General features: G+C 42.4%; 1 protein-coding gene across 1 annotated transcript in view; it reads right to left on the bottom strand.

Annotated features, from left to right (window-relative positions):
- The window catches only part of LOC122817306 (serine/threonine-protein kinase SMG1-like), a gene marked incomplete in the record, with an annotated part of 2,898,779 nt that overhangs the window by 1,280,081 nt on the left and 1,603,666 nt on the right, over positions 1-15,032 (bottom strand). Inside the window, 1 exon segment of the mRNA XM_044090530.1 lies at positions 13,162-13,446. Within this exon segment, the coding sequence (XP_043946465.1) occupies positions 13,162-13,446 (285 nt within the window).

Raw genomic sequence — 15,032 nt, 5'->3', positions numbered from 1 at the left:
AGTCGTGCCTCTATGATGGCTGGAATCAATTTTCTATTGCAGTTTGGAGAACGGATAACTAAGAAGGGCACTGTCTTTTAAAACTGTAAGGAGTAACCCTTTCTGACAATCTGCAGTACCCACTTATAGGTTCATAGGTTCATACTAGGCTATCTGCCCTGGGGCAATTATAAGCCTAGCCCGATTCTGTATGGCTTACGCCACCCCTTGATTTGAGTATACTGTGCCCTTTTTAAGGTTTAGTTTACTGTGCCTCTGTCTAATAGTGACACGGGAGTAATCCCTGGGACAAACCTACGATCCCCCATCCACTTATCGAGATTCTTCTTGAAGAGATTCATTTAGGTGCTCTGCCTCACATTAACTGGAATTCTATTCCAGAGCGAAGGGAGCCTCTGGGTTATGAACCTGTCCCTCCAGCAAGTTCTATTTATTTCTGTGCTGAGGTTCAAGTCCCTCGAGCGTGTGGCTCTAAGGGATTTAGATTTACTGAGGTGGAGCATGTCCATTAATTCTGGATTTGACATAGCTTTGTATGTCAGGCATAGATCGCCTCGAAGTAGGCGGTTTGCAACTGAGTAGAACTGGAGTTTTTTTAACTGAGCAGCATATGGCATCTGTTTGAGACCCTTGATCCTCTTGGTGAGATACTTTTGGGGTCTTTCTAATTGCTGCAGGTGTCAGGTAAGGTACCTCCCAAAGCCGGCATTGTATTCTATGATGGGCCTGATGAGGGATGAATAAAGGAACACGATTACCTCTCTTGATCTAGATGTGAAACCCTTCGTGATGAGGTGGGCTATGTAGAAGGTCTTTCTAACCACTCTGGCAATGTGGTTTTCAAAGGAGAGATTGCTATCAACTTGGGTCCCCAGGTCCCTAATAACTTTCTCTGTACTTAATGGGTTTCCGCCTATGTGGTAATTTGTGGGCACATTGTTTTTGCCAAAGGGTATGACTATACATTTTTTGGCATTTAGCTTTAAACCATGGCGCTGGCACCAGTTATCTGTCTCTGTGAGACCTTTTTGAAGGATGTTTGTGTCAGCTGGAGAGTTGATTATGGCGCCCAGTTTGCAGTCGTCTGCGAACTTGGTGAGCCATAGTCCTCCCACGTTTGCCTGTACCTCGGAAAAGTATATACCGAACAAGAGTGGTCCCAGGACAGAACCCTGTGGGACGCCACGTGTGACCGGTTTCGAGTCTGACATGGCTCCAGCAACTCTCACTCTGTGGGTTCTGTCTTTGAGCCAGTTTGCGACCCATCTTGTGACATAGGGGGTTTATATTTAAGCTGGATAGCTTATCTATGATGGCAGAGTGGGGTATTGTGTCAAATGCCTTTGCAAGGTCCAGATAGGCTGTGTGGACTACCTTCCCTTCATCTATGGCTTTGGTGACCGTTTCAAAAAGTCAACCAGGTTCAAAAGGCAGGATCAGCCCTTGACAAAGCCGAACTGGGTAGGATCTAGTGTCTGTAGGTCCCCAATGTCTTTGTTTATGAGCTCCATGATGATCCTCTCCATAGCCTTGCAGACTAAGCTAGTCAGGCTTATGGGGCGATAGTTTCCAGGGTCCGTAGAGGCTCCACCTTTGTGGAGTGGGACCACTGTTGCTGTACGCCATTCTGTGGGCACATATCCTGTAGTGAGGCTGAGATTGTATAGCTGTTTTATTTGAGGGATTAGTTCCTCTTGTAGTTCATGTAGGATGCAACCTGGGACGCCATCTGGTCCCATGGAAGCAGTGTTTTTGCTTTGGAGAGGGCAGCCTTCACCTGAGCATCTGAGATGTTTGGGAGGCAGCCCTCTGCCGGGATAGATACTTGCTCTTTTGGGGGAGGGGGGGGAGAAGTCTGCACTGAACCTGTCTGCCAGGATATTGGCGATGTCTGTGGGTTCAGTGTATTTTTTGTCGTTTAGAATCAACTCAGAACAAGTCTGGGAGTTGCATCCCAGGTTTCTAACATAACTGAAAAAAGCCTTATGATTGTCTTTGGTGTCCTGTGCAATTTTTCTCTCGAAGCTGGCCTTGGAGGATTTTATGAGGGATCGTAATTTTTTGCTAGTACTGATCAGAGATGCCTTCCCTATTACGGATTTTGCTCCATCATGTAGTAGCTTCCTCCTTCTGTTGTACAGTTTATTTATGGCAGAGGTCCACCAGACTGGATGCCTGCCTTTGGATGATTGGGTCTTGGTTTTGTTTGGGATAGCATGATCCATGCATTCCTGGAGATGTCCGTATAATGCATTTATATAGGATTCTGCGGTTTGGGCTGTAGTTTCCACTGGCCCTGGGGCCTTGAAGGATTCCACTTCGGTTTTGAGAAGTGAGAATTTCGCTTTTGAGAAGTTTTTCACTGTGGTTTTCTGGGCTGGGGGTGGGGTCGGGATGTGGACATCCAGTGAAATTAATTTATTGTCTTATCTTACCAATGAGGGATATACTTCTGGTGTGGAGCATAGAGTCCCCATGTTGGTAATGATCAGGTCTAGTATGTTGTCCCCTCTTGTGGGAGTGGTGACTAGTTGTTCCATAGCATTCGAGTTTATAATTTCCAGGAATCTTTGGGCTAAGGTGCTGGGGCTTGAGTAGTGCTTCCAGTCAATGTTTGGGTAGTTGAAGTCGCCCAATATAATGGTGTTCGGAGAGATCTTTATGTTCTCCAATGTTTTCAGGAAAGCCGAATGGGATTCCTGACTGAGAGGGTGGTCTGTAGGATGCTATAAACTGAAAAGCAGTCTTGCCCACTGTTAGTTGCACATGGATGGTCTCCGATACTTCGTTCAATGCCACTAACCTGGAGGTGTGGATATCCTTGATAAATATGGAAACTCCCCCTCCTTTTGTGGTTCGGTCTGGGTTTTAGGGCCGAAAAGCATGACATGAGGTACAGCCTGGTAGTGCTGGGGTGCTCTCTGGAGCCTTGAACCAGGTTTCTGTCACTGCACAGATATCGATGTTCTCCATACCGAGGAGAGCTTCGAGTGCGTGCATCTAGAGGTTAAGACTTCTGGCGTTTAGCAGCATTACCCTTAGTTTCTTGTTCCTTGTGCTGTCTATGGGGGTGGGTTTGACTTTTGAGCCTTGCCTAAAAAAGGTACTATGGGGGTGGCAAAAGCCTTTGCCAATATACGAAAGCCCAGTGGTGACAGGTGCAAGCCGTCCCTAGCGAAGCAACGTGGCTTGTCGAGCATGTCATCCCAGGCTGACAGACACTGGATCCCCTTTGAATGACACCAAAATTTTAGACAATTGTTAAAATCGATCATTTTGTCTTTGTACTGTGGCATCATTCTAGGTGAGGGTAAGATGCTGCTCAAGGTCAGGGTCATACCAGCCTGGGCTACATGATCAGAGAGCTCCTCTATGTCTCTTTTCATGTAGTCCAGGGAGGTATGTCTCAGGTCATTCACACCAGCATGTACAATGACGGAGTCATATTTGTATTTGCTTTGGAGTGACCTGAGTGCTGCGTTATGTGTCGGATCCTAGCACCCGACAGGCAGCTCACTGTGACCTTCTCTTTATTCAGCCTGGTGAGCAGGACGTCAGTGTGTCTGACAATAGAGTCACCTATAACAAGAGTATCAGGTGTGTTATTCAGCCTTAAGGGCTGTGGCTGCTTGGCACACTGACTTTGTGGGTTATGTGTTGTGTGTGTTTTGTTTTGAGGTAGCGTTTGCTTGGACGTCTGCTTTGAAGGTCTCTGTTGCTTAGGTAGATTTTTATTTAGAGCTTCGAGTATGTTTTGTGTATTTATGTGTTTGGTTCGCTGATGTGGTGGGACTATGTGATACTGGAATTGTGTTGTGTGAGGTTACCTTCTCCTCCTGACTGGTTACACCAGTTTTGAGAAGAGAGCTCAGCCTCCAGTTTGGCTAAATAGTTGCATCTCTCACATATATTTGAACCTGTTTGGAGGAGGAGAGGGTTGTCCGTGTACATGAGACAGTTGTAACATTGCCTCAAAATTCCCAGATTCACCAGCTGGACTGGAGAGGAAACCATTGACTGACCTTTGGACATGCTAGAGTAATAGGGAAACTGAATTTAAGACGGACCAATAGAGGACAGGGTAATCGTAGAGAGTATAAGAGTAAGTAGTGCTTATGGTTTAATAGTGCTAACTTGTAGGATTACTTAATTGGACCAGTGAAGGGCCTTAGAATGAGAATATGGTGTTTAAATTGAGAGATAGAGCAGTTCTAAGGGAAAAAGTGAAGAGCAGACTTTGTGGAGCCAGGAATAGTTTAAACCCAATTAGGCGGCGCTGCCCGTTGTTGTGCTATGCTCAAAAACGCGCAAAAGAGGGTTTTAAGAGAGGAAGATGAAGGAGTTTTGGAATTGACCCAGAATGGCCAATAAAACTACAGTTTCAAGTCAGTAACCACTCCCACAGGGGCAGGCAGGCTGCTCAATGTTTTTCACTGCCACTGATCAACAGAGACACTTTCCTTTAGCCCAAGCAAAAAATGGCCTCACAGAAACTTACAAACAGTTCAAGAACAGCAAGTCTGTAACTGAACTTTTTTAAATCTCAGAAAAGTGGGAAAAAGCAAGATTTTTTTTTTTTTCAGAGATAGCGGAGGTTAACAAGTATCAACAAGTTATAACAGTGCAGTAAATGACCCCACACAAGAGTGCTAGGCCAAAGACAGATAAAATGCAAGTTTTGAGAAAAAAACGATTTTAAAAATAAGTGCAAACAGGAAATTCAGTAAACAGCTCTAGGTTGTGCTCTAAATACAGTTACTAATGCAGAAATCAAATTTAACAAGCCAGAAAATGCTCAAAATAGGCGGCTATGCAGAAAAACTTAGCAAATAAACAGAGGAAAAATACTTAAAGTCTCAAAAGTGGCTCCTTTCTTCTCTCAGCGTTTTCTCCTCTTGGTGGGTGCTTCACCAACAGCCAACAAGCCTGAAAAGATGCTATCCTTATTATCCTATGTAACCTTACATAGATTAGAGACTATCCTATGTAACCTGCTCCCAATGAGTGAGGAAGGAGGCAAACTTTCCTCCTAGATAAGGGGAGGGAGGTGGTCAGCATAATCATAGCTACTCTCTATCAGGGGGCAGGGTCCTTAGACCTCTAGGTCTACAGCATTGGTTGGTGTGCATTATTTGATGCCAGGGCTTTTTTCCTTAGGGGCAGTTTTTTGCCTGCTTTGGGGGAAAGGGACAGTGCTTTTTGGATTAGTTTCTATAGTATTTGGGGGTAAGGGAAAAGTAGAGTTCTTAAACGGATTTCATTTGTTTCCTCTTCCGTTCCAGTCTCTAACTTTTTTTTGTCAGGGGTCCAAAGAGGAACTCCTTGTCTGGTGGGACTTTCAGCAGCTCCATTTTAAAAAAAGTATGAACAAAGGACTGTGCCCTCAGCCAAGAATGTCACACTGTCATGCACCCCATAGCAGCTAGCTTGCATGATGCATCCACTGCACCATAGCCACAATTAAGTGAATGTCTAGACACCTGTAGGCCAATAATGCACAATTACCAGATGTTCCTCTGGAGATGCTCGTCTTGGATCTCCCCTCTTCTGCCTTAGTTTCTGTTCCTGTACAGACTAAAGGTATTTAAGCTTGTGGAACTTGTCATTAAGCACTCTCACGGCCAGGGTGGATGAGATGTAGGTCTTTTTACCAAATCGGTATAGGAGTCTACAGTCCCAAATGATTTCTTGGTGGATTCCAGAGACACCACATGCTAAGTCTGACACTGAATTTTTATAGAGGTGCCTGTTGGATTCCAGCACCCTATAGAAACAATCAGGCTTCCTAGGAGTAGTAGGTAAAGAATCTGGGTATAGCAATATGTAAGCAAACACATCATCCAAGATTTAGAGGACTGAAGCTATAAGCCAGAAGTCTAAAGGCAGACAAGCTCAAGAGCATTTTTATAACTGGCTAGAGTCTAGAAGAATTCCCCAGACTCTCAGTTAAAAAGACTACCTCACTCTACGCAATTATGAAGTCCATCAAAAGATTCTGTGACAAGGTAGGGAAGTCCTCGGGAGTCTGGAAGATTTTGCCTGACCGCCGTGTCAGGAGCCATGACATCAGCATTCTTCTATACATTTTTGTTTGGTCAGCTGAAACATTTTGCCAGTTGTGAGAAAAACCTAAGATGATGACCTGGGGGACCAGGAGGCCTCAGCAAGGATGCATTCTGACAATGAGGGTGTGCCTTAAGAACTTTATGTTAAGGCATTCCAGCATCTCTGAAGTACAAGTCACCAGGTTGAAGGGTTGGAATATTAGCTTCATGGTCACTTCCAATGGTGAGAGACTCAACAGTACAGTTAAGTGTTTCTTTAGGGAGCCTTATATACTACACTGTCTCCTGGTCTTACTTTCCTGGGTTAAACTGGGCTAAAGAGAGTTGGAAAATGAGGACGGGGATAATGGAGGACCTTGGGCCACAAACTCAATCACTGCAGGGGGAAACTCATGTAGGAAAATCTGCATCACTGTATCAAAAATTACATTGGCTACAAAACAGAAGCTATAGTGGTTAACCCAGAGGGATCAGCACCAAACACCGTCACTCCAAGACCACAATCAAAAAGGTCAATCCCTGCGCCTTTTAACTGATATGCTGACTCTCAAAGATAAAGAAGCAAACAATCCATTTAGGGCTGGGAGGACCTCTATTCTGACCTTCAAATGGTTAATTCCAAGGACAGAATATTATGACTCCAGACAAAAGGGACTGTGGATGGCCCCAATATAATGGCTACCAAAGTTAATGGCAGCAACAGCCCTAAAGCTAAAGAGGTAGGAAACACTAATTCCAGGGGTAGGAAAGACTGGAAGTGTGCAATTTAACAGCGTTCAAATTTATACCATTTTCTTAATTGACTAATCAGTCAACTTAAAAACAATTAAACCCTAAAAGGGCCACCATGGTCACAACAGAAAAACATATTATAATTATACTTAAACAGTAATGTTAAATCTCCAAATTTAATCCCACTGGTGCCAAAGTCCTATAATTCAAAGTTAGTCTACTTTCTAACTCTAAAAGCTTTTGATGAAAATTTCATCCATTGGACATAAAAGGTTTAGCAAGCACACTAAAAAACGGTCATCACATGTACTATGAAAATGTTCTGCTATGGGGCCATCAAGATGCTTATTGCAAACATCACCCAGGTGTTGCAAAATATGGACTTTAATCATGTGCTTGTCCAATACACCATTTACAAGGGGAACAACTGCACCCCACTATACAGACTACCCCACAGGATTTACAGTTAAACCTATCATTAATCAAAAACTTCCTCTCATTAATACGAGACAGAAATATCTCTCACCCTCGAACAAACCTTATAGTTTCCACACAAACATCCCTAACACGGGATTGGAGGACTTTCTCTTTTTCCATTTTAATAGTTCCTTTAGGTTACCAAATCTCCCAAATGAATATGTAACTTTTTGGGGTAATAAGTGTCCAAGTTCTGCATCAAAACATACAATGGGCCACAGGCTATCCACCACATTTTTCAAAACAGAAGACAAGGGTGAATATTTAGTTACAAAAAATACCCGTTCCCTCTAAATTAACTTCAATCCTGACAGCCCTATGACATTTAGAATTATGGAGAATTTTCCTATCAGAAGGGGTAGGGGTTTTGGCAGAAGCAGCCTTGGGAAATGGTCTCTGGATCTGCAGTCAGATTCTTGAAGAGGAAATTCAGAGAGTCAGGTACTCTGTAGTATCAGTCAGATTTTCCTGGGAGCTGGAGGCAAAGTGTTGGGGTAAAGCTGGACTCCCAAGAAAACATCATCTACAATCTCCAGAACAGGAGGGATAGTTGGAGGCCTGTGTTGAGGCAGGTTTAAAAATTCCCCAAGTCTCTTTTTGGTCTGAGAATAGTCCTGGCTTCCCCAGCGGAAATGCTCCCCAAGGGTATGCAAGGTTTCACCAAAAGAAAAATCTTCTGGATAGGAAGCAGAGGGAATGGAATCCTCTGCATCGGAATCCTCCCAAGTAGGTAAGGGTAAATCTTGGTAGTCAGAAGGAACAGAAATATCAGATTCCTGATCAGAAGGATAAGAAAGAAAATCAGTTCTAGGTCTCAGAGGGGGAAGGCTTGCTTCCCCTAATTAAGGTAATAAGGTCTTCAGCCATTCTAATCATTTGTTTTTGAGGCATACGGGCCTGAGAATGGCCTTTGGTCATCTGTCTTCCAGGCAAAGTGCGAGCTTTAGGTCTGAGGAATTCAGTATTCTTAGCTTGAAATGAAGTAGTCGGCTTAATATGAAAATCAGTAGGCCTAAATACACCCTCAGAAGCCAGTGTCTGCACAGCGGCTCCGGATCCATCCAAGGTAGAGACATTCGCAGATTCCATAGTCGAAAAAGCATCTCGTGGCATACTGGACTCCGAATGGGTCTCAGTAGAGGCCTGCAAATCTGTAGTAGCGGGTATCAGGGGTGGCGAAAGCGCCTCACTGAGTTCCGGCGGATTGGCGACTAGCTTAACGGAAGAGTTGTCGTCAGTTTTGGACCTATGTGGTCTGTCTTTATCCTTATGTTTTTTCGGAAGCTCGGTAGTCAGATGGCTTAACAAAGCCATTCTGGGGTACGGAGAGAGAGAACAAAAGTATTTAGCTACAAAAATAGCCAGATGACGAATAGTTCGGGCTTTGAACAAGGCACAAAACCAACAATGTGGGACATCGTGGTCTGGGCCTAAACAGGTGACACAGTAAGAATGAAAATCTCTATGAGATATTTGCTTTCCACAGGCAAGATAATTGCTAACTTTTTCTGACAATGGTTAAAGCAAGAAAAAAGGATCCCCAAATGGGGTACTTATCATTTTGAAGACTTCAGGTCTGAAACTCGAAAACGAAAATTTCAGGAATTGGCCGACTGGCACTTGCAACCTGCTTCCGCTTCAGGCACAGAACGGCAAGAAAGACTGATGTAAAGGCATCGGCTGCATGTTTATACCCCTGATGACCTGATGTCATGGAAGAAACAACAGCATCCGACGCAGAAATCCGAAGACTCTGGTATTCAGGTCGGCTGAAGGTTACCTGCAGGCAGATAACCCAAATATGATGACTGCAACAGTGTCAACAGTGAAACACGAAGAACATCCACATTTTCAAAAAAAGACATGAAAATACTAGCATAGGCTGGGGAAAAATTTGCACCCATGGCTGTGCCTTGTTTCTGCAAAAAATACTCATTTTAACTCAAGCAAACATAAAAAAGTAGTATGTGGCCCCTCTCCCAACATTTTGCAAAATGCCTCCAAGCCCCATCTTGTTTTTATGTTAGTATATAAGGATTTTATATCAATACTGCCCAATAAAAATTCTTCTCCCACTGAAGGTTCCTGACTAACTTACAAAACTCATTCGTATTCTTTATATGTGAAGGAATCTTGGATAGATGTTTTTACATACGACTATCCAAATATACCCCACATGTTCAAGAAAGGAACCACAACAGGAAACAATGGACCTGCCAGGGGGTTCAGTCAAATGTTTATGTATTTTTGGCAAAACATAAAAACCAGTGTGCTTGCTAAACCTATTCTGTCCAACGGAGGTAATTTTCATCAAAAGCTTTTAGAGTTAGAAAGTACACTAACTTTGAATTATAGGACTTTGGCACCGGTCGGATTAAATTTGGAGATTAACATTACTGTTTAAGTATAATTATAATATGTTTTTTGTATTGTGATCATGGTGGCACTTTTAGGGTTTAATTGTTTTTAAATTGTGACTGATTAGTCAATTAAGAAAATTGTATAAATTTGAACGCTACTCAGTTACACACTTGCAGTTTGCTGGTTTGTTGCATTTCCTTTGTAGCAAATACTGGGCCATCTATCAACAATAATTGGTTGGACACATGACCTAGAATAAACTGGGGCTCGAACCAAGCCAAATGAAGGGTTAGAACCCAGAATGAAAAAGGTGATCAAGAAAAAGTGCTGTCAAGCCTTCAAACATTAGAAGGGGGAAGACACCTTGCATTACATTTGCGGATTAAAAAAATTCCTCAATATCCCTTTTGTAGTTTAACTGAACAGATGCATTCCTATGGTATCTGGTGGATACTGAAGAACAGGAGCTGTGGGTGAAAGTACAGTTATGTACACTTAACATAAATGTAGATGTTAGAGTGTATTCACTATTGCAGTCATCACTCTTGCAATTAGGGCACTAAATTGTTAGTTCAACATGCTGAAATACCAGCAACATATAATGGAACTCCTTAAACAAAAAATAAGTACCTTTCCAGCTTGTGCAGAAAATATAAGTAATTACAGTAGCTTATGCATTCTGTAAGCCAAGTTACTAAACACACCTTGCAATGTGGCTTTGACACCCTAGAAGCTTCCTGCAGGGCAGCAGTCACAGGTTCTGTACTTAGAAGGCATGCTTGGCTTAAGGAACAGACCTTGCCAGATAATGTCAAATCCAAAACTGTTGGACGCACCACTGAACAAAGACTATTTGTTTGGCACCAAGGCAGAAGAGGTTTTTAAAAAAGATGGAAGAAAAAGCTAAATCTGTGCAGACAGACTTCTTGCAAGTCCAGCCTCCAAGGTTCAGAAGGCATTGCCCCTCCAAGCACTGGTCCTTTTCCAGCCCCCTCAAGGCCAGCGCAGACAAGACCTAGGGGAAGTAGACCCCCCCCCCCCCTGATAGCAGTCCCAAGGAAGGCAGAGATCTAAGCAATGGAATTCCTCCACTTCAAAAACAGGGAGTGCTAAGCCAACCCCTAATGGAAAAAACTCACAATGACTTTTCAACTCCATTCCATTACCTCTGCCCACCTGCTTTTGCCCCTAGGAGGAAAACTTGCCTCCCATGCAAAAAACTGGGCCTCTATGACAAATGGGTACTCACCATAGTGTTCCGGGGATACAAATTTTATTTCCATACACTGCTAACCCCAAAAGAGTTCCCGGATCTTCCTCCAAACCAGTGGGCAGAGGTTCAAAACGAAGTTCATTCCCTGCTCTCCATGAGGGCAATACAGTATGTTCCTGCAGACCAGATAGGCCAAGGTTCCTATTCCAGACTTTTTTTTGGTGCCCAATCCACGATCTATCAATTCTAAACACCTATCTGGTGATATCAAAATTCAAAATGTTCACCATCCAGCAGCTTCTACCTATGCTATACAAGGATGCCTGGTTAGCCACCCTATACCTAACAGAGGCCTATCCTTCACATCCCAATCAGGGATTCTTTCAGGAAATATCTATGTTTCAGGATAGGATCTATGCACTTTCAGTTCTCTGTGCTTCCCCCTTTGGCTTATTCACTGCTCCCAGAGTTTTCACAAAATGCCTGGCTCATGACATTGCTTTTGCAGACAAAGGAATATTCAATCATACCTCTACTCAGACTGCCTGATTCAGGCAGTCAGGAAAAGCTGTTGCAGCACCTGATCTTTGTGAAGGACCTACGCACCTCCCTGAGGCACACTATAAACAAATAAAAAATCCGGAGTAGTCCCCACTCAAAAAATTGTATTCCTGGGAGCAAGCCTGGACACAGCATCCCAGATGGCATTCCTTACTCCAGAAAAACAAGCATGACAGGCTACTTCTCTCAACTAACTACCAGAACCCAGTTACTCGCAAGTAAAATCCTGCAAGCTCTAGGGTTCATGGCTTCCTGCATTCTACTCACTCCAGATGCCAGACTGCACATGAGGAAACTTCAATGGTACTTAAAAAGCCTTTGGTGCCAACACTCTCAGGAGCTGGAAACCATCATACCTATGATACCTTGTCTAAGGAAAGATTTTCTTTGGTGGGCAGCAGCATGCAAGCACAAGTGCCTTCCTTTTTCACAACCCCATGCCGCCTGGACCCTAACCACAGACACATCAGATTATGCCTGCAGAATGCATAAACTCCTGCAATTCTTTATTTTCTGCACAAGCTGGAGAGGTAACATTTTTTTGTTTAAGGAGTTTCATTGTATGTTGCTGGTATTTCAGCATGTGGAACTGAAAATTTAGTGCCCTAACTGCAAGAGTGATGACTGCAGCAGTGAAACACAAAGAACATCACAGAGTTCTCGAACCTTCAATAAGCTTCGATTTAGCAGGAACAGTTTCAACAAGTAACATACTGAGAACAAAACTGGAATAGTTAAAAGAAATCTCAGCAGATTTTAAATTCATAGCAACAATCTTTTTCAATGCTTAGAGCATGGGATAGAATGGAATTATTCCAACTGAAAGAGCTCCTTTTCTTGTTTAAGGTGGAGGCCTTAAAGGCATCACAAATCTAGCACATCTTTTAAAAATATTCTTCACATAAACACTTAATACACTTAGGTGTGATTACCATGGGAGGATTTTCAGCCCATAACAACATTTCTTAAAGGACAGAGCCCTGCTTCGTTTCTATCATTAAGTCACAACACAGACAAGCAAAATGAAAAGCTACATAAAATGGTGGTGGGGGCAGCTAAATTTTCTCAGAAATAATGCACAGTAAAGGAAGAAAGGAATGCAATGACTTGCAAAGCAAATTGAAACACATGGGAAATTAAACCTGAAGACTGTATAGTAACCATACTGCCAAAAACAGCCTGAGGCTATCTCACGGTTTAACTGACTAATACATAGCTGAAGAGCAGCTCTTAAGAAGAGACCATGAAAGAACATTATGGGTAAGGGGGGGCAGACTAAGTTAGCCAGAGGAAAATTTAGGTTCCCGGTTGACTAAATCCTGACTTAGTCCTATCAGTTACAGTGCTGAAACTTCCAATGGCACCCTACTCAGCCAGGCGGTACAATGAAGTCCCTGTCTCCTAAATAATGTTAGTCAGTATTATGTTCCAGCAATGTCCTGTTTTGAACACTGGTAAAACTAATCTCTGCATCCAAAATACTGTTAAACTATGAAATCAAAGTGCAATTCTCACTTAATATAAGCACTTTGCATTTTATCTATAGTGCCACGCCTAGATGTCTGATTCACTTAATGCCATACTCAAACTTGGAAATATGTCTTGGATATATACAAGGTACCACAGTAAACAAAGTAAAAAAATTAAAACGTACTTGACTTGGACATAAAAAGTATAAGCATGTCACGAGCCAAAGGCAAAACAAGATTCTTAGAGAAAACGAAAGTTTATTTCACTGTTTACAAAACCAACCTGTGGATTCACTCTCGATCTTGGGACAGTCTTCATCTTCAGGGCTATTTGCAGCCAGCTCCAACAAACTGTGTACATTTTTTACAAGAGTAGAGAGTCCAGTAAGGGTCTTCTGCTGCTGTAGCCTGTAAACTTGTTTAAGCTGCCCAGTCATTTCTTTCCATTCAGCTTGAATCCATTTGGTCAGTGTAAGTAAAGACTTTGCTACTGCTGTCTCAGCTTTAGCAGACTTGCAATAAGCTACGGCACAGGAGCTTAACATTTCCATGGCATGACTTGACTGACCTAGAAATATAAGCAAAATAAAATAAATGGTGATCCTTCAAAGGATAAACAACATCTCAAGCAGTCAGGCAAATACTTGTGTAAGGAACTTTACTATAAAATACAGCAGTGTAATGACTTACCATAGCATCAACAGTTCAAATACTGACAAATGAAATCCATTTAGGATGGGTAATATACCCATGTAGATGTCTGCCATCCAGTTTTCCAGAGCTTGGTACATTTTCCTTTTGCAGACTGGTCTCCTCCTAACACCACAGAAACCAGAATGTTGCTGGGTAGAAAGTGGAGTGTAGAAAGCATCATCTGTTCCTTATGATATGCATAAAGGTGGTCAGTCCCAACAAGTGTGCGAGTGGAAGATGTCAGGGACAAAAGTGAAGTGAAATCCAAAAAATGCAAAGCTGCATTTTGCAGACTAACTAAAAAGCACACAGCATAAAAGAACACCTTTACTTAAGAACATTTTGCTGAACAATTATATTAGGCCAGTGACCTCTTTTCAGTGAAGACACAAGTGGTATCCCATACTGAGGAGGGTAAATCTGACCAGGGCATTGGGGAACTTCCTTAACTTTTACTGAAAAGTGCTATGGGATCTTTTACATCTACCGGAGCTACCACCAACTCAAACAGATGAAGGCTTTGGTTAACATCCCTTCTGAAGGAAGGCACACTCAGGACTGCAGCAACCCTTATGCTGCACTCGAATGTCAGCACTGGAAAATAATTCCAAGCACTGATATGGAGGAGGAAAGTCTTCTCATCATCCAAAAGCAAAGAATGGTGTGCTGACCACTAAGCCAGTGACACTGTCATTCACTTATTTCCCATTTGCTCATCCTTTCTTGTTTGCCATACAAGTTTTATATTCATAACAAGGGTTCACTACAGCATGAGCATTCATAAATAATGATGGGGGAAGCAACACACACTTACATTGGTTTCTGGTAAGACAGTTAACATGCACTACAGGACTGCAGTGGTGAACTATTACTAAGACACTGTTTCTTGGACAGCACATTGGCTCAGTGGTTAGTCTTCCACCTAACAGATTTAAGATACTGAGTACAATCCAGATTTCCAATAACTGTCTATGTGACATGCCATGTTCTCCCAATACGTGCAAGCTCTTTCTAGGCACTCCAGTTTCCTACCACTATCAACACACATGCACATTTTATACACATGGGTCTATTTTTAAAGCTCGAAGTTTCAAAACTTAGAATTTCTTATGGTTGAGAGCATTAGATCGAAGTTTTACAACTTCAAAAAAAAAAAAAAAATTTACGTTCTTACAGGGGGGTCAAGCCCCCCCCCCCCCAATACTAATATATCAACTCCAAGATTACACTACAGTGAGAAAAACGGTAAATTTCCCATTTCGTGCTGAAAGGTGATCTCTATTTAAACAGTCTGAAATTTCAAAACTGAGCTTACTGTCTCAACCATAAGAAATTAGAAGTTTTGAAATTTCAAGCTTTAAAAGTAGATCCTATATATCTATATCTATATATACATATATATATATATACACAAACACACAAAAGATAATAACACCCAAAAAACACAAAAACATATATTTA

This window comes from Protopterus annectens, chromosome 12.part0 (assembly GCF_019279795.1).
Source record: "Protopterus annectens isolate FY-2018-M chromosome 12.part0, PAN1.0, whole genome shotgun sequence".
Lineage (NCBI taxonomy): Eukaryota > Metazoa > Chordata > Ceratodontiformes > Protopteridae > Protopterus > Protopterus annectens.
This window is presented reverse-complemented; position numbering and strand designations above follow the sequence as displayed.